The sequence below is a fragment of the Camponotus vicinus genome, unplaced genomic scaffold, assembly GCF_025532165.1.
Source record: "Camponotus vicinus isolate PSW18456_S1 unplaced genomic scaffold, iyCamVici1.0 SCAF_4, whole genome shotgun sequence".
Lineage (NCBI taxonomy): Eukaryota > Metazoa > Arthropoda > Insecta > Hymenoptera > Formicidae > Camponotus > Camponotus vicinus.
In genome coordinates, this window is record NW_028141976.1 from 10295892 (window position 1) to 10318855 (window position 22964).

Sequence of the window (22964 nt, forward strand, 5' to 3'; positions counted from 1 at the left end):
CACATAACTCCCGTATACGCTATACACGCGCGCGCGCGCGCACACACACACCCACACACACACCCACACACACACACACATATATATGTATATAAAACTTTGCTCACTTGAAATATCTACGCTATTTTTACAGATATGAAAAAATTGTAATTACGAAAATTGTACGATTAAAAGGACCATGATATGCTAGTAATATTATTTTCGTAAGTGGAAGCGTTTTAGAAATTTCAAGATTATCTTCATATTTTTTAATGGAACCATCCTAATTTTTTTATATAAATCGATTCTTCGCAATATTCCGTGTAAAAAGTTATAAAGATAGTATAGTCAAAAATTGAACAGTTAACGAGATATTTGATTCTTTAAGTTGACATAATTTTATATAAATTATAAAATATCCGATAAAATGTTCATTTTTCGATTATTTTACTTTAATAATTTTATGCATAGAATAATAAGAGGAATCAGTTAATGTAAAAAAAACATATAATTGTTCTTAAGAAAAAATATGTCGCTGCTCATTGCAAATTCATATATCAAAAAAAAAATTATATATATATATATATATATATATATATATAGAGAGAGAGAGAGAGAGAGTGTGAGAGGATCGCAAATTCGTCATTTCTCATTTATATTAATTTATTTGATATACGTAAGCATACCTTGCTATACAGCACTGGTGCTACCGACATTTTGTGCACATAGCACGGAATAGAACCAAAAATTGTGCACCTTATATGTTACCCTCTGAGAACATTCGTGCACCTTGGCTTCGTAGTTTAGGTGCACGTTTTTAAGGTTCACAGAGGGCGTATCGCTTTCAGGGATCACCTAAAAGCGGGCCATGACACCTCTCATTCTTCTCTCTGCTTTAAATATGTATATGCGCGTGTCAAATTAATCCGACTGTGCAGGTTTCCTAAACAAGAATTGGCAGAAGTGACAAGCTCCGAATTGAATGGCATTGGCTGCGTTCAGCAGAAAAAGCTGCTTTGCAACTGTTGTAAAATTCGTGAGCCTGATTGGTGTATGCTCTTAATTTTGGCTGAATCTAAGAGTATACACCAATCAGATTCACGAATTTTACAAAGTTGCAAAGCAGCTTTTCCTGCTGAACGCAGCCAATTATACTTTTGGAGTAACTTTTGATTGACCAATCAGAACAAAGGAATCTTTGCCTCTTATCAAATGTTAGTTTACTCTGACGCCTATTCATCTTAATACAAGTTTTTATAAATAATAACCGTTTTTATTTTCTAAAACAATCGATGTTTTTTATCTTTTATTTTTAAATATAGTGAATTTTCAAGAGTAGGGGAACCAGTAAATTTATAGAAAAGGATGCATAGATGCTGGATGGATCACTATCTTTGTCAGTAATTCGCTGATTGGTTGATGCTATTCTAATATCATAGTCAAAAATATTATTTCACGTATTATTCATGAGTTGAAAAAGAATAAATAATTTACTACCATTTCTAATTTCATCGTTTAAGTTAATGAATAAAATATATCGCTTTTATATATTGCTATATTGCTTTTATTCCTAAATATCTAATGACAAATGTTTTTAACTCAGATAGTATAACGTAAAGAGAGGTAGAGATCCAACCAACAATAGATCTGTTTCTTTCTAATTCTGGCTCCGATTTTCTATAGAATAGTCATAGGGAAGGCTTGCTCCAGTAAGGCCTTCACGGAAAACGTCGGAATGACCTCTCTCAGGCTTCTCTCTGATACTGTGATTGTATGTACATAATTGTCAATTGTAGAAGCGCGTGAAATTACGTCCGACACCGTGTTATTACGTCAAACACGTAACCATGAGTTGTGGATTCGTTACTTGCGGCCCGAATGAGGCTCTCGTAGTTTCAGGTAAATCTATCAAGAAGATAACTTATCATTACTCGAAATTATTTATTCTCTTTTTTTTCGCATCTGTGCTGATTAGTCATTCGTAAAAAAAGGAGATGAGAGGGAGGAGCGAGCTCCTCCCATGCTGCGAGATAATTGATTTATGGAATGACAGCAGTGGGGAAACGCGGGATCGATCAGGGACAATTATGCTTAATGTATTTTATTCATGTTAGATTATTTCGTATATATACTATAAATAGTATATCATATATTCAAGATATATATATATATATATATATATATATATATATATATATTTGCTATATCAATATTATTGATATTAATAAATAGTATAAATATAAACAATATAATATATGAACAATAATAAATAATATATTTATTATTTGCTACATAAATTTTTTAACATATTTAACATTTTTAACATTATTTAACATTTTTATTTAACATATTTTTAACATTTTAATAACATGATAATTTATGATTTAAATTTTAAGAAATCCTGTAGATTTTTCCAAATTTTCTATTGCCTATTGCTGCTTTGTATTTATATACTTTTAATTAAAAAAAATTTTTTTTCTGTTGAGGATGTTGCTACAGCAAACCTCTTTTGGTACCTGGAGGACGGGTGTTTGTTTGGCCATTTGTACAACAAGTACAAAAGTAAGTGTTACATAAGTACTAATATATAAGTAATATAGTATAAGTTCTTTAGTGTTATATATGTATTTTGTTTTTTCTATAGAATCTCTCTAAATACAATGACTTTACAAGTCGAAAGTCCAACGGTATATACTTGTCAAGGAGTACCAATCTCTGTAACAGGCATAGCACAGGTAATTTAAAAAAAAAATTATTTGTTTCGATATATTTGATACTGTTATCTATAATTTTAGTTGTATATATAATAAACTTGACAAGCTTGTTTAATCTTAATTGGATATATTCTATGTTGGATATATTTCACTTACTTTAATAACATATATTTATATATTTTTTATGAAATTTTTTTATAATACAAATTTTTGAATAAAATTTTAAAATAAAAAAATCTTTGCATTAACTTAACCAGACACTTGCATATATAAAATATTGTATTGGTATTAGGTAAAAATTCAAGGACAAAATGAGGAAATGTTGTCTACAGCATGTGAACAATTTCTTGGAAAATCTGAGGAAGAGATACACAACATAGCTCTTGTTACTTTAGAAGGACATCAACGGGCTATAATGGGCAGTATGACTGTAGAGGTAAGCTAAAGTACAGCAATATCTGTCAGTGGCAAAAAAAGTGATTAAATTTTTCTATGCTAGTTTGTTTTCACGTTAAAAAAAATATTTTTTTAAACTAATATTTATCAAAATATTGATGATCTTTTTTTTCTATGTTTACAGATACTTTATATAATTTTATTAGCTTTATGTATATAGCAATAAATTTTTTAAATCATTAACTATTAAAAAAACTATAGCTGAATACTTAATTTTACTCTGCCTTTTTTATTACAGGAAATTTACAAAGATCGTAAAAAATTTAGTAAGGAAGTATTTGAGGTTGCAAGCAGTGATCTAGTAAATATGGGCATTACTGTTGTGTCATATACATTAAAAGATATTCGAGATGAAGAAGTAAGTTTATTGTATATATATTATTTAATATATAAAAATATATATAATATATACATTACATGTATACATTAAAAGATATCCAAGGTGAAGAAGTAAGTTTATTGCATATATATTCTAATATAAAAAAAAAAAATATATATATATATATACATTAAAATATATATAAAAAAAATATATAGTGTATATATAGACACACAAATGACAAAAGTATATAATTCATATGTATAAATGTCCAAAAGTTTAACTGTGAGAGAAAGGTAATATCAATAACGTACAAAGTTAATATACAAATTTAATCCATTAACACATCTGCAAATTATAATTGAATTACTAAAATGTGCATAAAAAGATATTTAAAAGACCCCCTTTAAAGAAATAATGTTTCTTTATAATTAAGATGAATATGAGATTCTTAATAATTAATATAGTAAGATCTATACTTGTATATTGTAAATATTGAATACCTTTTTGTTTTGCTACTTGCAGGGGGCAAAGGTATGTTCAACTTTTATTTTACCACTATTATATCTAATGTCTTGGCGCACATTGCTATGTTGATAACATTATTACTGCAAATTTTTCAGATTTTGGAAATGGAATTTTACAGCATATTCTCATCGCTTTTTGTAATAATAGCACAATTGTGCGCACTTGCAATACTTTATTTACAAAGTACACATCATTGCTTCTTTAATTCGATATCGAAATATTTTAAAATACCACTTTGAGAGGAGATATATTGTTAATTAATTTTTTTTTTAAATTAAAATGTGTGATGTCAAAAAGAATAAGAATAAGAAAAATGTATGATTTTTTAAAAATGTCTTAGAGTTGTACATTATTTAAAGAAAATATTAAAAATACAATTATTAAAATATTATGCTGATTAAAGATTACATTCAACATTATATTGGAGAACAGTGGTACATATGTATGTAGCTTTTATATGTCACTCACAGACATTGCTTACTCAAATGCTGAAATCATCTTGTCTTATTGTATTAGTATATAAATTCTATCATATAGTATTTTATGAAGATATATATTATTTGTAGGGTTATTTGCAAGCACTCGGTATGGCACGTACAGCGGAAGTAAAGAGAGATGCTAGAATAGGTGAGGCGGAGGCTCGCAGAGACGCTCAAATTAGAGAAGCTATTGCCGAGGAACAAAGAATGGCCGCTCGTTTCTTGAATGACACAGACATTGCAAAAGCACAACGTGACTTCGAATTGAAAAAGGCTGCTTATGACGTCGAAGTTCAAACCAAAGTGAGCAATTTTTTATCGTTTTCTTCATAATGCATGTATTCTGTAGACAAATTATAAATATTAAAAACATATTACAGAAAGCTGAAGCAGAAATGGCTTTTGAACTTCAAGCAGCAAAAACCAAACAGAGGATTATGGAGGAGCAAATGCAAGTGAAGGTTGTAGAACGTAGTCAGGAGATCGCCGTACAGGAACAGGAAATGTTGAGACGCGAAAGGGAATTGGACGCCACTATACGACGTCCTGCCGATGCGGAGAAATATAGGTATACAATTACTTATATGTATTTACAAGCCTCACAAGCTTTTCGTTATATCTGAAATTTGGCTTTCAGATTAGAAAAAATGGCTGAAGCAAACAAATTGCGCCTTGTTATGGAGGCTGAAGCTGAAGCTGAGGCTATCAAAATTCGTGGTGATGCGGAAGCTTTTGCTATCGAAGCGAAAGCTAAGGCAGAGGCAGAACAAATGGCGAAGAAAGCCGCCGCATGGAACGAGTACAAGAGTGCAGCTATGATAGATATGATGCTTGATACACTTCCAAAGGTATTTTTAATATTTTTAATTTATTTTTCTTATCTTTTTTTTTGCAATAATTAAAAACAGACCCAAATGCTAAAAATAAAAATAAAAATTTATGTATTTGCGTATTGTCGCGTATTTATTTGCAGTTTTCTAATTTCACTTCAGAATTTTAATTCACTCTCTTTTCTTAATTTCATATTCTGCAACTACTTTTTTCTACTCTTCCATATTTTACAAATGAACAAATTTCTAAAAAACTTTTTTTTCTTAGTTTATCAATCATTCACATACTTCCAAAGTTTAACATTTAAATTTGGAACATTCTATATTTGTTACTTGATCATATGCATGCAATAAAAATATCATTCTCTGCATTACCAAAATTTTTATTAATATGAATGAAAATAAGAACAGAAAAAAGTATTAAGAATAAAATTTGATGTAATCTTTATAATATTCCTAATGTCGTATTTAAAAATATTTAAATATAAAATCAAGAAAATATTTTTTTCTTTCTATCTCTTTCTGATTTTTTTCGATTTACCTTATAGGTTGCCGCCGAAGTAGCAGCCCCTCTTTCTCAAGCGAAAAAGATAACTATGGTTTCGAGTGGTAATGGCACTATTGGTGCCGAAAAATTAACCGAAGAAGTTTTCAATATTGTACAACGTGTTCCAGATCTTGTTAAAAATTTAACAGGCGTGGACATTGCAAAGGTATGCACTTGTTTGTGATAATGTAAATGTATAAAAGATAAATTTATTATCTGTAAACTTTTCCTTTCAGTCTGTTCATGCTGCGTAAACGTGCAATGTCAAGAGCATTCGAATTCCTTGATCATTACGATGTGTCATTCTTCAATGTGTATATTTATAAAGAGAAATATTCAATGCTTTTTTTGATATATATATTTACTTTAAATACATTTTGTCATATATACCGATCAAGTATAATTTATAATATAAAAAAAGTATATATTAATATATTTTTAGTATATTATAATGATGAAAGATTCCACACACTTTTGCTGTGCCATTTATGTGAAACGCACGTGTGATTTACTAATAATTTTTGATTGACATATTACTTCCAATTTCAGAAAATAGCAGTAATTAGTACAAATTTAAATAAGCGATTTAATTTAACTACAGTTTTAAGAGCATATTCGCGAAAACAAGAAATTTCGTTAATCATTCATTCCAATAGCTTTTATTCATCTTGACAGTGAAAGTGTGATATAACATTAATACACCGTATCATTGATATTACTTATATGTATATATATATTAATCGTTCTTCAATGAACACGTTTTACTAACTGTTTAAAATATTTGATCAATTTAACGCATATTTGTTAATTAAAAAAATCGTGTGTGCGTTCTATCGAATCTCTTAAGAACCGATCGTAATGGTTCATGTTTATCTATGTATAATTCTATGCCAAAACGTGCCGAATGCCATTCTCCCAAATATTCTATATATTAGAGATGTACTTTTAAATATACTATAAATTACTAAATGACTCTCTTTTTAGAGATGAAAGTATTTAATGTTTCTTAAACATCACTTATAATATTATTCGAATACGCGAGAAAAGATCTTCTTAGTTTTTGAAATAAATTTATATGTAACTTTGCGCGAGCATTCTATTTTCTGTATTCGCAAGCTGTATGTGAAAAAATGAACAGTAATATATTTATCGTGTTTATAAATGCAATATAAAAGTCGCAGAGATTTAATCATTTATATGAATTATATAATGTAGCCTTTCAATAAGCTTCGAATTACATATATTTATATGACCAATATATAAAGCTTTATAAACCAAAATAAATATGTATGCGATTTTATGTAAAACAATAACGCAAGTAAATGTTACAAGCGCATTTTCCAGTGTGTCTTGTTTATCTTATTTGTTTTATAATTCTCTCGTGACTGTATAGTTGTAATGATTTTTATAGGATTTTTTATGATTTTTATCTTTTAGAGAAGATAAATCACAAAACAAACGACTCGCGGCATAGATCTTATGTTACGCTTCACTATTTTTTTGACAGATAGTGTAAAAAATGCACGATATTTCTATAATATTAATAAGAATATGTGTGACAAATAAGAATGTATAAGGATCACGTGAACTAATCCATGCGTAACAGATTGTGAAAATCTTTTGAAAATATTATATAATATATTTCCAATAGCTTTTTGAGAAATGGATACAGATCTATACAGATCTTTTCTGGTGGACTTTCTAGCTGGAGGTCTATCCGCAGCGATTGCAAAGACTTCAGTCGCTCCTTTAGAGAGAGTGAAACTGTTGCTGCAAGTGCAACATACCTCGAAACAGATCAAACCTGAGGAACGATACAAGGGTATATATAAAATATTATGTATAATTAAATATATATTAGATGTATAAGTTTTCCACTATTTTTTATAAAATTCAATGTTTATTAATACATTATATATGTACAGTTTAATTATGAAAGTAATACCTACAACTTTTCAATACTTTCTTCCATCTTTCTCTCAGGCAAGTTATAAATTCTGGATCGAAAATTTAGTCTTGTGATGAATTAATCAAGTTATTGTTTGATTTCTTTTCTATCTCTTATACATGTCAGATAAGATTTAGAAATGTCGTGCTGCATTGATTGGAACAAATAATAGTTTGATAGCACTAGAAAATTTAGAAATGTTGGAGAAAAATCAGAAAATAGTTTAGTAAATTCATCACAAGTAAAGATCAGACTTTTTATTGATCCAAAATGTATAACTTGCTGGAAAGAAGGAAGAAAATGCTGAAAAATGATGAAGATTATTTTCATGATTGAAAACATAATATAATTTATGTTAATAAACATTGAATTTCATAAAAACTAATGGAAAATTTATTTATAATATATCATGTTTCCATATACATTACAGGTAAAATCATTTCATTAATCTTTTGCTGTTGGTTCATGAATAATTGTGGAAACTTTATTTGTAGGTATGCTAGACGCATTTGTACGTATACCTAAGGAAACGGGACTTCTCAGCTTCTGGAGAGGCAATCTCGCTAATGTAATCCGATATTTCCCGACTCAAGCCCTCAATTTCGCGTTCAAGGATAAGTTTAAAACCCTGTTCCTGGGAGACGTACCAACGGACGCGTTCTGGCGACAGTTCATTGGAAATTTAGCGGCTGGCGGTGCCGCGGGTGCGACATCGCTATTATTCGTCTACCCCCTTGACCTTGCTCGTACTAGGTACTATTATATTTGTGACCATTATATTTGCACAAGACGGTAATATGGATTTGATCTTTCAGATTGGCTGCCGATATCGGAAAAGGCGAAAAACGGGAATTTAAGGGTATAGCTGACTGCATATTAAAGATATTTGAATCAGATGGACTGCTGGGGCTGTATCGTGGTTTCAATGTCAGCGTGCAAGGGATTATTATATATCGAGCGACGTATTTTGGATTTTATGATACTGTGAAGGGTATGCTGCCTGATCCGAAGAGCACACCGTTATATATAAATTTTATAATTGCCGAGGTATCTTCTTCTCTTTCTATTAGACGCATAAAGGGTATTCAGGATATTTTGCATGGAAACTGGGAAACTGTAGAATGTATTTTAGAGTATATTCTAAGCAAAAAATTCAGATATACTATACAGATACTATAAATTCAGATATACTACTACAGATCAATTCAGTTCAGTTATTGAGATATAGATAATTTTATTAATAATAACACAGATAAAAAATATCAGATATTTTTAATTTTTATTATGTGAATCTTATATTCTCTTAATCATTTCAATTGTTCAAAATATTTACCTGTTTGTAAACGTGCTGCTATCTGTACCATAGATGGCCGCCAATTAATTTGGCTGATTGCAAGTTCAATATGAATACTTTCTTCCATTATTCTGTTAACTGTAGATGAATCTACGATTTATCAAATAAATATAGGATGATACATTGTGTATTTAATGAAAATTAGTGCTTTGAGTGAGAAGGAACTATTGTCAGAAATCTTATTGTTAGCGTTATTGACAAGAATTAAATTTTTCATATCTCGGTAATTAAACCAAATTAACGTATAGTATATCTACATTTTTGCTTAGAATAAATTCTAGAATACATTCTAGAGATTTGTCGGTTTCCTTGCAAAACATCTTGTATAACAATGAAGCAACGAAAATATAATATAATAAATATAATAAATGTTTTTGTCACAAATGTCTTTTACATCTTACTATTCTTATAGATGGTAACAACGATAGCGGGCATCGTATCTTATCCTTTTGATACAGTCAGGAGACGAATGATGATGCAATCGGGCCGAAGTAAGACCGATATGATGTATAAAAATACATTAGATTGTTGGATAAAAATAACAAAAACTGAAGGATCTGGAGCTTTTTTTAAAGGCGCATTCTCTAACATTCTTCGCGGTACCGGAGGTGCTCTTGTTTTGACATTGTATGATTCGATTAAAGAATCAATCGAAAAAACAATCTCGAAAAATTTGTGAAATTTAGAAATTTCATACATTTTACTGCGATGTATATAAAAGATCGTCTTATAAATGTGTATGATTAAGAGACTCATTTAAACTTATGTACATAAGTATAGTGGAATATATATACATATATGCAGAGAGAGGGGGGAGGGGGGCGAGAAGGCAAAAAGAGATTTTTACATAAAGTTATTAATAAAAACATATTCTATCATAAAAAAACAAAAAAAGTAAATTTAGTTTTCACCATCATTTCCTAAGTTGATACTTTAGGATTTTTCTAATTTTGACTCTATGACATGAGGCTGAATTTTATAAACTATCCTCATGTGTGTTGGATCAAAATTACAAAAATCTTATCACAAATTAACTTTAATGATGTACAATTAATTTTTTACATATATAAAATATGTAAGCATTAAGTTGTGTACGTGAAGTATTTATTTATGAATACTTTTGATAAAAAATATGCACATTACAATGCTAGCAATTGGTATATATTTTAATAATTTATTATTCAATATACATTAAAATTACACAAAATAAACTAATATGTAACAATATTGTATATTTGGTTTAATATTAACATATCAGCTGATATAGGATAGCGAATTTTACAAAAATGAATAATCTGCTAATCTTTAATAATATTCTCTTTACTATTGGGATATATTTTTATCAATATAAATATTTTTTTTTTGTAGAAAATTACTTCATAATATTGAACAAATTGTCACAACTAAAGTTTCTATATTTTATATATTCTTAACAAAACATAATTATTAATTCAACATAGTATGACGATCATAAATGTTCCGCCTTTGTTCACGAACTTGCCGTTTCCACTTATCCTGTTGATGTCCAACACGATTCAAAACATTGCCCCTTTCTCCCATTGGGTGAGAAGTACCAGGTGCAAGAGATGAATCGTCCTTTGAAAGATAATAATAATTTAAAAAGAATTAAATCACAAGCATTAAATTTACTTATTAGTAATACATCTATTATGTAAAAGGAATGCAATATGAATGGTAAAAAAAATTTTATAAGATTATTTCCACATTTACCTCTTCATTGTTATGTTCATGATAGCCAATATTTGCTGAAGCCTTATGTATCCGCTTGTTAAGTAATGGATCCAAACAAATTAAGAATAACATGTATATCACTAACAGTGATATAACCCATATAACTATTATCACTACAATCTGTAACAATATTAATAATTTCATCAAATTAAATAACAGCAATAGCAATGTAAAGTTTATTTACAAAAAATACCTTAATGATAGTTGTGTTCCTATTTTCATATTTGCAGTCACATCGTGGGCAAAATATTTCCTCTTTCCCTTTTATCTGATCTCCAAGTTTTGGTAGAACAACGCTCTCGCATTTACTATAAATTTCACATGTATTATAATATATTGAATAGATGATAATCGCACATGGGATTACAAATTACATAGATATGCAATATAAAGCTTATATCAAATTATTCGAAACGTACATATATTTCGATATTTCAAAGCCCCTAATTGCAGTTAAGATAACAAATATTTTATTAAAAAAAGAAGTTTCTAACACAATAAAAAAAATCATATATACATATTTTTACGCAAATTGTAAAATTACCATTGTAATGGTGGAACATTTATGATATATGCGAGGCGCTCCGTAGACGATTGCGTTGTATTTATAACGGAAGAGAGGCTCGGACAGATACATTTGCATCTCTTGTCATCATATTGCGCCTGGAATTTTATTTGCAACGTCATTAAATATGTTTGCTATCTTCTAACTAAATTAAAAATAAAGCCACGAAAAATGCATCCTAACCTCGGACTGTGACAGACAGGTTAAAATGACTATCGCGATAAGAGGAATGTACTTTAACATTATGTCCTTGGCATTAAGAAAAACGTGGAATTTGTCAATTTTCAATGCAATCGTACACAAGAATCATGAGAATAACGATTACAACTGTTACATGATTCTCCTTCAAATTATATCGCAGTAAATTGACACACTAACATAACTGTCTTCTGCGCGCATGCGCGACGTCATTGACCAAACGTGACCGATCTTGACAGATCCATGCTAAAATCAGAGAGAAGACTGAGAGGTGTCATGGCCCGCTTTTAAGTGATTCCTAAAAGCGATACTCCCTCTGTGGACACTAAAAACGAGATGAACTATAAAGCCAATGTCCACGAATGTTCTCAGAAGATAACATATAATGTGTACAATTTCTAATGGTTTTGTTCTGTGCACGAAATGCTGGTAACCGACCGAAAAAGCGAGCTGGAATGCAATATTGTTCGATCAATTAACTAAATATTTATATATCCCGAACGAAAACGCGGAATACAATTGACTATCTAATTAATTAATATTTTATTCTCATGAAAATAATAAAACTATTCAATTTAAAGTATTTCATGAAATATATACGCTAAATTACATATTATATATTTTATATAGAGATACCGTCTCTTTTCGAAAGATATTATATTAGCATTGAAAAATTTAAATATAATATATATTTAATTCATTGATTCATATCTATTTATGTATCACAAAATATAAATAAGAAGTTGAAATTTGATTTCAATCGCTAGAGATACTGTAATCTTTCAATATAATCTTCAAAGATGAAATAATATATAGACTATCTAAAAGAAATAATGTACAGACTATCTAAAAGAAATATTCAAAACGCATAAAGATAGAGCAAGCTTCGATGTAAATCAAAGATTAAATTACAAAATAAATCACGATTTAAATAAAATAAATCGACAATTCAGAATATTCGATATGCATAATTTTTATAATATAATAATCGAAGCCCTCAATAGACACGCGATATAATTACTAACACCCACAAGTACCGATTTACTTGCGATTAATACACAATTTTACATAAATGTCGTGATTGAAAAAATACATATTGAAAATGCATATTGTATTTCGGGCATGATTAATTAAATGAAATAAAATAAATCTTTAAAAACTTTACAATTTTAAATATAATTAAAATATAATTAATATATAATTAAAAAATTGCGTTATCGCCACGTTTAATAGAGAAGAACGAATGATTTGATCAAAGTTCCTCTAATAATTGATATAATAAGATAGAGTTTAATAAGATTTATATAATGTAAACAATTGTGATTAAAACAGTCATTAAAATTATCGATCGTTTAAATGGTAAATAGTAAAAAATTTAAGTTTAAATAGTAAAAAAAATATTTGCATCACTAGCGCAGACTATTAAAGACAATATATTCGATTTATTCAAATATTTAATAACATAAATAATTTGATATTAACAGCATTAACACATTTGGATTTAATATTATTAAACTTAACACGCATATTTTTAATTTTTGAAATAAGATATAACATGTTAAGATATATTAATAATTATGCAATTTCTTTAATATTCCTGAAAATAATTTGGATAATTTAAATTTCATATTTAAAACATTTTTATTTTTATTTTTAACATGTTATATTTATTTTTACAACATTTTTAAAAATATATTCAATTTAATTTTTTTAAATAATTTTAATTTATCCCTAGGATTAGTGGAATATTAAAAGAATTGAAAGAAATAATGATCTTAACAACCCTATGAGTCCTAACAACCCTATAATCTTAACAATTCTATGAGCCCTAACAACTCTACTTCCTGATTAACTAAAGTTATTCGAGATTTGGGGAACCTATCTCTAATCATATATATTTTAATCAATGCCCTAATTACATTCCCTAACCGCATGCGAGCTTTTCTTCAGGCCAGTTGACCCTACCTTTCGTTGATCCTGGCCACTTTCTCGCTCGATCTCTAATCAGAGATCGAAAAAGGAGATAATCACTCCTTTTTTTGCCGGCTAATTATCGGCAATTGAGCGTAAATATTCCACGCTCATCGTAACGATCGTTCGAGTTTACGATCGTTAAATATTTGAATATAACTTTATTTTAACTAAAATAAAGCCAAATTACTACAAATTTTTACTTTAATATTATATTAGATTGCTACATATATAACACGGCCATATGATAAGTCATTTATTATCATGTTACAAGTTATTTAATGAATTAATCATTTGGCTTTATAGTAAGTTAAAGCAAAATTTAAAACTAATATCTACAAACAAATCTACGATGTATGAGCTAAGAAATTAGAATAAGTTAAGTGCGCGTTATAAAAATAAAGTAGCATCAGAAATTGATAACATTGATAGAATTATTAATGCATGTTCTTTATTTAATAAATTAGACAAAATCTTAACAAAAAAATCTTTTCTTGATTCCTTTTTTTTAATTAATACTTCAATATATTTTCGCAATAGATACAAAGCATTTCGAAAGAATTTATTAAAAGTTATTTAATTTAATCTATCCTAGCTCATCCATTTTAAGGCAACGGATTTATCTACAATCTACAATCTACATCTACATCTACGTCTACATCTACAATCTCTACGAATCCGTTACCTTAAAGTTAAATAAAAGTTTTTTTCACTCACCGGCACTGATGCGCAACAGCGGAGTTGTTGTTATCGAAGCTAGTTGTCTGTAACATACAAATGTAAAACTCATTTATAATAATGCTCATAAAATGCAATTAATATTTAAAAAAATTTTTATCGCGCGGAATTTTATATCCGATGTGTAAAATAATAAGCAGATAAACACGTATGGAAAAATTTTATAAATTTTTGAAACTGTTTTTTAAATAGAAAATTTTATATGACTTTTACAAAAATCTTTCTCTTTAATTCATTTAAATAATAAGATCGAATTATTGTTCGTTTATAACAAGTTGACGATTTATAACAATTAATATATAAATAATAGATATTCACCATCAGGTTGCTCCGCCGATGTAAGATGCCTCTCCCAAGCCTCCTCCTCCTCTCATGTTGTTGGCGCGCGATAACGACACTCCCGCACTCGCGAGCGATATTTTTATATCGCTATTTCCGCTATTTTACGCGCGATACTTAACGGTGTCCGCACTATTTCGGTACGATAAAAAATTTTCTATTTGATCGCGCGATGTATATACTTAATATGTATATACTTTGAACGGCACTCCCGGTTTCGGTACGAGCGAAAATCCCATTTCACTTACAAGAATCAGCTTCGAGTCAACAGGTCGGGAATGCAACGATACAACGAGCAAGGACTAAGCCCAAACCGGAAAGAAGACGAAACGATTGACGGAAATAGAGGAAAATGAAGTTAACCAACTCTTTTTCGCGCATAATTATCCTATCTCGTATCGAACCTGGACCCGCTAAGCACGATTTCAGGTGCTTCGCCCAGAACACGAAGTTTCCCGCGATTGCAGGACATGGCTACACCAGGCTGGTAGACGGCAAAAGAAGAGGATACCCACATTTTTTAAATGCTAACATTCAGCAATTTAGAAAATGGGGAGGCAACCCCTTTTACCGAGCGAAAATCGTGCCTAGGGGAATCCACTCGACTCCTCGACAGGGTTAACACACGCAGTGCGTGTGGCTGTAGACGAGCAAAGAGAAGGGACCCATTGACGACCATTCCGAGCAATCGATCGAGTTCTAACTAATTCGGGCCGAATCACTTGACGAAGCACGAAGCACGAAGCGCGAGTGTACGTTGCATAGCAATGTGTGCAAACTCGAAACATCTCAGTTAGTTGGCATCGGAAGTAGAGACTCGTGACAATAAATGAAATTGGGATTTTATATGAAAAAGTCCAAAAGTTTCACGAAAACGCGACGACGCGAGAATACTACAACGCGAAAACGCGGTAACGAAGCGCTTGCCGTCCGCGGCACGTTGACGGCACCGACGACGCGAAAGGGTACTTAGCTTCCCATTCAGGCACCTTAAGATTTATCATAAATAGAAAAATTTAAGATAAACCTCAAGGCACCATCCAAGTACTAAGCCCTCCCACCGCGACAAGGTGTACCCCATGGGAGGGTTATATTATATATAATTTTATATATAATATAATACATAATTTGAAATTTATTTTGTAATACAGTACATAAATTTAAATTCGCAAATATAAACGATAAATAAAAATATAAAAGATAAAAGAAAAAATCTATTATATAAAGGAATGTTCAAAATAATTGATTTTAAAACTAATTATTGCGCGCACTTAATTTTTACTTTTAAATAGATATATTTTAATGTTATAAATCGCGTAATTACAAAATAATTTGTATTTCTTATAGATATAAACTTTTAAAAATATGATAAATAAAAAAATTTCTACATTTTTATATATGAAATATTTAAATAAATATATTAATATGAAATGTTTTATAAAATATAAGAAGTATCTGAAAATATTAATTAATAAAAAATTTTATAAATGTTTTAATTATTTTAAAATAAAATGGAATATTTTTTATAAGTATATGTATTATATATATGTTACAATTTAAAATCACTATTAAATCACTATCAAAGAAATAAAACGAAACGTGAAATATGTATATTTTGAATATATATTAATGATAAATAATTTATATATTGTTGCGTCTACGGAACGATATATATCGAATGCGCGCGACACAATCGGCATACGTTGACGTTCGTGTACTCGTAAATAATAACGCGATTTAAGGTGCACAAGAATTTTAATAAACCGCGAGTAACATACAAGAATTCAGAATAATCGTAAATCGGATCACAAATAAACGCGCGTCCGCATAGCTTGACAGCTGGACCCAGACTCTCTAACAGTCATTGTTTATAACAACATCTTGACAACGCGCGCGGAAACGATCTTCTTCGAAAGAATTCAACGGGTGACGAATACATTCAGCGGGACGGGACGCGGGGACGCAAAAATATAATAAATAATGAATGTGATAAATAATTTATATTAGTGACTTACATCATGTCATTGGTCCATCCATTTCCAAAATCTCCTTTGTTCTTTTGCTTTCTTCGCTTTTTCCTCGTGGCACTTTAATCCTCCTTGCACTCATTTGAATTCCTCGTTGCACTTACACTTATTCACGAAAAATTCCTCGTTGCACTTGCAATTGTGTTCAGAGAAAGAATTTGATAATATATGATACGTCTCACATCACTACTTCACTGCTCAAGAGTCACTGAGCGAATGATCGTAAGTCAGAAACATTGCCGCGGTACTGTTTATATCGCCAAGGTTGACTATGTAAAGGAAGAATTTGATATTATATGAAACGTCACTACTTTACTGCTTAAGGTTACTGTGCGAATGATAATAAAGCCATGTAACGTATTAACAATAGCGCGATACTGTTTATCAAGGTCGAACACGGTGTTATTGATAATTCTCTCGTTGCCGAAATATTTTCTGTAATATAAAATATTTGCGCGAGGAATATTAAATTATAGAAATATTTTAATTTATTGATTAAAATTAATTGATTATTTATTAAATCGTGCATCACTCATGAAGTTTTTCGTTATGCTAATTATTTGCATCTATTCGATTGTTTTACTTCGTGTTCTCTCACAATCCAAATTATATTGAGATTGTCAAGTAGAAAAATCAAAGTGATAGAAATCTAAGATAATAAATAATCATTTCGTTGCGAGCTTTACGGACAATAATTATTTTTTCAATGATACTTAAAATAAAACGTATTTCACGCGTGTTCCTTTGATAATCAAAATATATTTGGATTACGAAAGAACGCGCAATAACAACAATTGAATTATATACGTAAATAATTAGCATAAAGGCTCCGTGATGAATACTTAATAAATAATCAATTTAATCAATAAATTAAAACACTTCTATAATTTAATATTCCGCGTTAGTGCATATTATAATATATAAAATATTTTGGCAACGACTTATCAATAACATTTTGTTCGATTTTGGCGACGTAAACAATAGGATGCTATTGTTTGTATGTTATGGTTTTGCTATCATTTATTCGGTGACACTCGAGCAGTAAAGTAGTGATGCAAAATGCTTCGTATGTTAATTAATTGTTTAATAAATAATCGATTAATTAATCTATAAATTAAAATACTTCTGTTATTTAATATTTTGCGTTAATGTATATTTTATAATGTATAAAATATTTCGGCAACGAATTATCAATAACACGGTGTTCGACTTTGGCAATATAAAATATAAACAGTAGCGCGCTACATTACGGCTTTGTCATCATTCGCACGGTGACTTTCGAGTAATAAAGTAGTGATGAGAAACGTTTCGTATATTGTAATTTTTGTACTAAACACGATTACGATTAGTATCGAAACATAATTTGCTATAAATATTAATAATTAAAAATTAATTAACTTTTGATAAACGACATGAAACGTGACTGATGACTGTATCGCAACGATAAATATTTATTGAATCGTAATCATTCATTATTGCGAATAAAAATTGAAACAGGGGATACATGAAAAAGGACAAGAGAATTAAATATATTATGATCTTTTGATCATCGATGCTTATTATATGCTTATAATATTTCTTTAACAATAATAGAATTAAATATATTTCGACCAATGCTTTAAATTTTCTCAATCCTGGTTAATTAAACAATATACAATTTAATCGAGAATCGATTTAATGTGATAGGAATCCAACATATTAAATAATCACATCGATGTTTGCAATCTTTACGGACAATAATTATTATTTTAATACTTAAAGTCACAAATATATTCCATCCGCGTTACTTTATCACTCTACTTAACAATCTCAATATAATTCGGATTGTGAGAAAACACGAAGTAAAACAATCGAATTATAGATGGAAATAATTAGCATAACGAAAGACTTCATGAGTGATGAATGATTTAATAAATAATCAATTAATCTTAATCAATAAATTAAAATACTTTTATAATTTAATATTCCTCGCGCAAATATTTTATATTACAGAAAATATTTCGGCAACGAGAGAATTATCAATAACACCGTGTTCGACCTTGATAAACAGTATCGCGCTATTGTTAATACGTCACATGGCTTTATTATCATTCGCACAGTGACCTTGTGTAGTGACGTGAGAGACGTTTCACATATTATCAAATTCTTCCTTTACATAGTCAACCTTGGCGATATAAACAGTACCGCGGCAATGTTTCTGACTTACGATCATTCGCTCAGTGGCTCTTGAGCAGTGAAGTACTGATGTGAGACGTATCATATATTATCAAATTCTTTCTCTGAACACAATTGCAAGTGCAACGAGGAATTCAAATGAGTGCAAGGAGGATTAAAGTGCCACGAGGAAAAAGCGAAGAAAGCAAAAGAACAAAGGAGATTTTGGAAATGGATGGACCAATGACATGATGTAAGTCACTAATATAAATTATTTATCACATTCATTATTTATTATATTTTTGCGTCCCCGCGTCCCGTCCCGCTGAATGTATTCGTCACCCGTTGAATTCTTTCGAAGAAGATCGTTTCCGCGCGCGTTGTCAAGATGTTGTTATAAACAATGACTGTTAGAGAGTCTGGGTCCAGCTGTCAAGCTATGCGGACGCGCGTTTATTTGTGATCCGATTTACGATTATTCTGAATTCTTGTATGTTACTCGCGGTTTATTAAAATTCTTGTGCACCTTAAATCGCGTTATTATTTACGAGTACACGAACGTCAACGTATGCCGATTGTGTCGCGCGCATTCGATATATATCGTTCCGTAGACGCAACAATATATAAATTATTTATCATTAATATATATTCAAAATATACATATTTCACGTTTCGTTTTATTTCTTTGATAGTGATTTAATAGTGATTTTAAATTGTAACATATATATAATACATATACTTATAAAAAATATTCCATTTTATTTTAAAATAATTAAAACATTTATAAAATTTTTTATTAATTAATATTTTCAGATACTTCTTATATTTTATAAAACATTTCATATTAATATATTTATTTAAATATTTCATATATAAAAATGTAGAAATTTTTTTATTTATCATATTTTTAAAAGTTTATATCTATAAGAAATACAAATTATTTTGTAATTACGCGATTTATAACATTAAAATATATCTATTTAAAAGTAAAAATTAAGTGCGCGCAATAATTAGTTTTAAAATCAATTATTTTGAACATTCCTTTATATAATAGATTTTTTCTTTTATCTTTTATATTTTTATTTATCGTTTATATTTGCGAATTTAAATTTATGTACTGTATTACAAAATAAATTTCAAATTATGTATTATATTATATATAAAATTATATATAATATAACCCTCCCATGGGGTACACCTTGTCGCGGTGGGAGGGCTTAGTACTTGGATGGTGCCTTGAGGTTTATCTTAAATTTTTCTATTTATGATAAATCTTAAGGTGCCTGAATGGGAAGCTAAGTACCCTTTCGCGTCGTCGGTGCCGTCAACGTGCCGCGGACGGCAAGCGCTTCGTTACCGCGTTTTCGCGTTGTAGTATTCTCGCGTCGTCGCGTTTTCGCGAAACTTTTGGACTTTTTCATATAAAATCCCAATTTCATTTATTGTCACGAGTCTCTACTTCCGATGCCAACTAACTGAGATGTTTCGAGTTTGCACACATTGCTATGCAACGTACACTCGCGCTTCGTGCTTCGTGCTTCGTCAAGTGATTCGGCCCGAATTAGTTAGAACTCGATCGATTGCTCGGAATGGTCGTCAATGGGTCCCTTCTCTTTGCTCGTCTACAGCCACACGCACTGCGTGTGTTAACCCTGTCGAGGAGTCGAGTGGATTCCCCTAGGCACGATTTTCGCTCGGTAAAAGGGGTTGCCTCCCCATTTTCTAAATTGCTGAATGTTAGCATTTAAAAAATGTGGGTATCCTCTTCTTTTGCCGTCTACCAGCCTGGTGTAGCCATGTCCTGCAATCGCGGGAAACTTCGTGTTCTGGGCGAAGCACCTGAAATCGTGCTTAGCGGGTCCAGGTTCGATACGAGATAGGATAATTATGCGCGAAAAAGAGTTGGTTAACTTCATTTTCCTCTATTTCCGTCAATCGTTTCGTCTTCTTTCCGGTTTGGGCTTAGTCCTTGCTCGTTGTATCGTTGCATTCCCGACCTGTTGACTCGAAGCTGATTCTTGTAAGTGAAATGGGATTTTCGCTCGTACCGAAACCGGGAGTGCCGTTCAAAGTATATACATATTAAGTATATACATCGCGCGATCAAATAGAAAATTTTTTATCGTACCGAAATAGTGCGGACACCGTTAAGTATCGCGCGTAAAATAGCGGAAATAGCGATATAAAAATATCGCTCGCGAGTGCGGGAGTGTCGTTATCGCGCGCCAACAACATGAGAGGAGGAGGAGGCTTGGGAGAGGCATCTTACATCGGCGGAGCAACCTGATGGTGAATATCTATTATTTATATATTAATTGTTATAAATCGTCAACTTGTTATAAACGAACAATAATTCGATCTTATTATTTAAATGAATTAAAGAGAAAGATTTTTGTAAAAGTCATATAAAATTTTCTATTTAAAAAACAGTTTCAAAAATTTATAAAATTTTTCCATACGTGTTTATCTGCTTATTATTTTACACATCGGATATAAAATTCCGCGCGATAAAAATTTTTTTAAATATTAATTGCATTTTATGAGCATTATTATAAATGAGTTTTATATTTGTATGTTACAGACAACTAGCTTCGATAACAACAACTCCGCTGTTGCGCATCAGTGCCGGTGAGTGAAAAAAACTTTTATTTAACTTTAAGGTAACGGATTCGTAGAGATTGTAGATGTAGACGTAGATGTAGATGTAGATTATAGATTGTAGATAAATCCGTTGCCTTAAAATGGATGAGCTAGGATGGATTAAATTAAATAAATTAAATTAAATAATTAAATTAAATTAATTAAATTAAATTAAATAATTTTAATAAGGTCTTTCGAACTTATGCTTTACATCTATTGCGAAAATATATTGAAATATTAATTAAAAAAGGAAGAGATCAAAAAAAGATTTTTTGTAAAGATTTTGTCTAATTTATTAAATAAAGGATACGCATTAATAATTATCAATTTTATCAATTTTTGATGGTAATTTACTCTTATAATACGCACTTATCTTCTAATTGCTCATAGCTCATCCATCGTAGAATTTGTTTGTAGATATTGTTTTTAAACTTTACTTTAACTTAATATAAAACCAAATGATTAATTAATTAAATAATTTGTAATATGATAAATACACACATTAATTTTATATTTCATTATAAAATATAATTTATAGGAATTTTTAGTAATTTGGCTTTATTTCAGTTAAAATAAAGTTATATTCAATATTTAACGAACGATCGTGAAATCGAACGATCATTCCTAAATGAGCGTAAATATTTCACGCTCTTTTGCCGGTAATTATCCAGCAAAGGAAGGAGTAATTATCTCCTTCTTCGATCTCTGATTAGAGATCGAGAAAGAAAGTGGTCAGGATCAACGAAAGGTAGGTTCAACTGGCCTGAAGAATACGGTTAGGATACGCGGTTAGGGCACGCGGTTAGGGCACGTGACTAAAATATATACATGATTAGGTGAGGTGATGATTAGAGATAAGTTCCTCAAATCTCGAATAATTTTAGTTAATCAGGAAGTAGGGTTGTTAAGGCTATTAAGTAAAATCATTAGAATTCTTCTATTAATATTAGGGTTGTTAGGGCTCTTAAGATCATTAGAATTCTGTAATAGTAGGATTGTTAGAGCTATTAAAATTATTAGAATTCTTTAATAAAAGGATTGTTAGGGCTATTAAGTAAGATTCATTTTTTCTTTTAATATTCCAATAATCCTAAGGGTAAATTAAAATTATTTTAATTAAGTTGAATTTATTTTTAAAAACGTTGTAAAAATAAATATAACAAGTTTTAAAAATAAAAATGTTTTAAAAGTGAAATTTAAATTATCAAAATTATCTTCAGAAATATTAAAGAAATTGCATAATTATTAACGTTTAAGAAATCTTAACATGTTATATTTTATTTGAAAACTTAAAAATATATGTGTATTAAATCAAATATAATATTAAATCCAAATGTTAATGCTATCAATATCAAATTATTATATCGATGTTATTAAATATTTGAATAAATGGAATATTATTATTTGATATTGATAGCATCATAAA

General features: G+C 29.8%; 3 protein-coding genes across 3 annotated transcripts; 2 read left to right on the forward strand and 1 right to left on the reverse strand.

The window, feature by feature from the left end:
* Positions 1-1631: 1631 nt before the first annotated feature.
* On the forward strand, positions 1632-7214 carry Flo1 (flotillin-1). The gene is made up of 10 exons (XM_083098554.1): positions 1632-1878; positions 2466-2541; positions 2624-2714; positions 2986-3129; positions 3388-3507; positions 4563-4778; positions 4856-5043; positions 5113-5323; positions 5854-6018; positions 6089-7214. The coding sequence occupies exons 1-10, from the start codon at positions 1827-1829 to the stop codon at positions 6104-6106; spliced, it is 1281 nt and encodes a 426-aa protein (XP_082954680.1). The 5' UTR covers positions 1632-1826; the 3' UTR covers positions 6107-7214.
* A 101-nt stretch (positions 7215-7315) lies between these two features.
* On the forward strand, positions 7316-9901 carry LOC145971175 (ADP/ATP translocase-like). The gene is made up of 4 exons (XM_083098555.1): positions 7316-7674; positions 8295-8553; positions 8616-8847; positions 9567-9901. Exons 1-4 carry the CDS (start codon positions 7515-7517, stop codon positions 9831-9833), a joined length of 918 nt encoding a protein of 305 aa, XP_082954681.1. The 5' UTR covers positions 7316-7514; the 3' UTR covers positions 9834-9901.
* A 398-nt stretch (positions 9902-10299) lies between these two features.
* LOC145971176 (uncharacterized protein CG1161) lies at positions 10300-11902 on the reverse strand. The gene is made up of 5 exons (XM_083098556.1): positions 11655-11902; positions 11451-11569; positions 11100-11214; positions 10886-11026; positions 10300-10750 (listed from the first exon to the last, which is right to left on the reverse strand). The coding sequence occupies exons 1-5, from the start codon at positions 11712-11714 to the stop codon at positions 10601-10603; spliced, it is 585 nt and encodes a 194-aa protein (XP_082954682.1). The 5' UTR covers positions 11715-11902; the 3' UTR covers positions 10300-10600.
* Between the last annotated feature and the right edge of the window lie 11062 nt (positions 11903-22964).

What these genes read in the sequence shown, in the direction of transcription:
- Flo1 (XM_083098554.1), top strand. Translation starts at nt 1,827, where the DNA reads ATGAGTTGTGGATTCGTTACTTGCGGCCCGAATGAGGCTCTCGTAGTT. An exon ending in TGGGCAGTATGACTGTAGAG is followed by an intron (nt 3,130 to 3,387) that starts GTAAGCTAAAGT and finishes TTTTTATTACAG; the next exon opens with GAAATTTACAAAGATCGTAA. An exon ending in GCCGATGCGGAGAAATATAG is followed by an intron (nt 5,044 to 5,112) that starts GTATACAATTAC and finishes TTTGGCTTTCAG; the next exon opens with ATTAGAAAAAATGGCTGAAG.
- LOC145971175 (XM_083098555.1), top strand. Translation starts at nt 7,515, where the DNA reads ATGGATACAGATCTATACAGATCTTTTCTGGTGGACTTTCTAGCTGGA. An exon ending in ACCTGAGGAACGATACAAGG is followed by an intron (nt 7,675 to 8,294) that starts GTATATATAAAA and finishes CTTTATTTGTAG; the next exon opens with GTATGCTAGACGCATTTGTA. An exon ending in CTTGACCTTGCTCGTACTAG is followed by an intron (nt 8,554 to 8,615) that starts GTACTATTATAT and finishes TTGATCTTTCAG; the next exon opens with ATTGGCTGCCGATATCGGAA.
- LOC145971176 (XM_083098556.1), bottom strand. Translation starts at nt 11,714, where the DNA reads ATGTTAAAGTACATTCCTCTTATCGCGATAGTCATTTTAACCTGTCTG. An exon ending in GGAACACAACTATCATTAAG is followed by an intron (nt 11,027 to 11,099) that starts GTATTTTTTGTA and finishes ATATTGTTACAG; the next exon opens with ATTGTAGTGATAATAGTTAT. An exon ending in ATGAACATAACAATGAAGAG is followed by an intron (nt 10,751 to 10,885) that starts GTAAATGTGGAA and finishes TATCTTTCAAAG; the next exon opens with GACGATTCATCTCTTGCACC.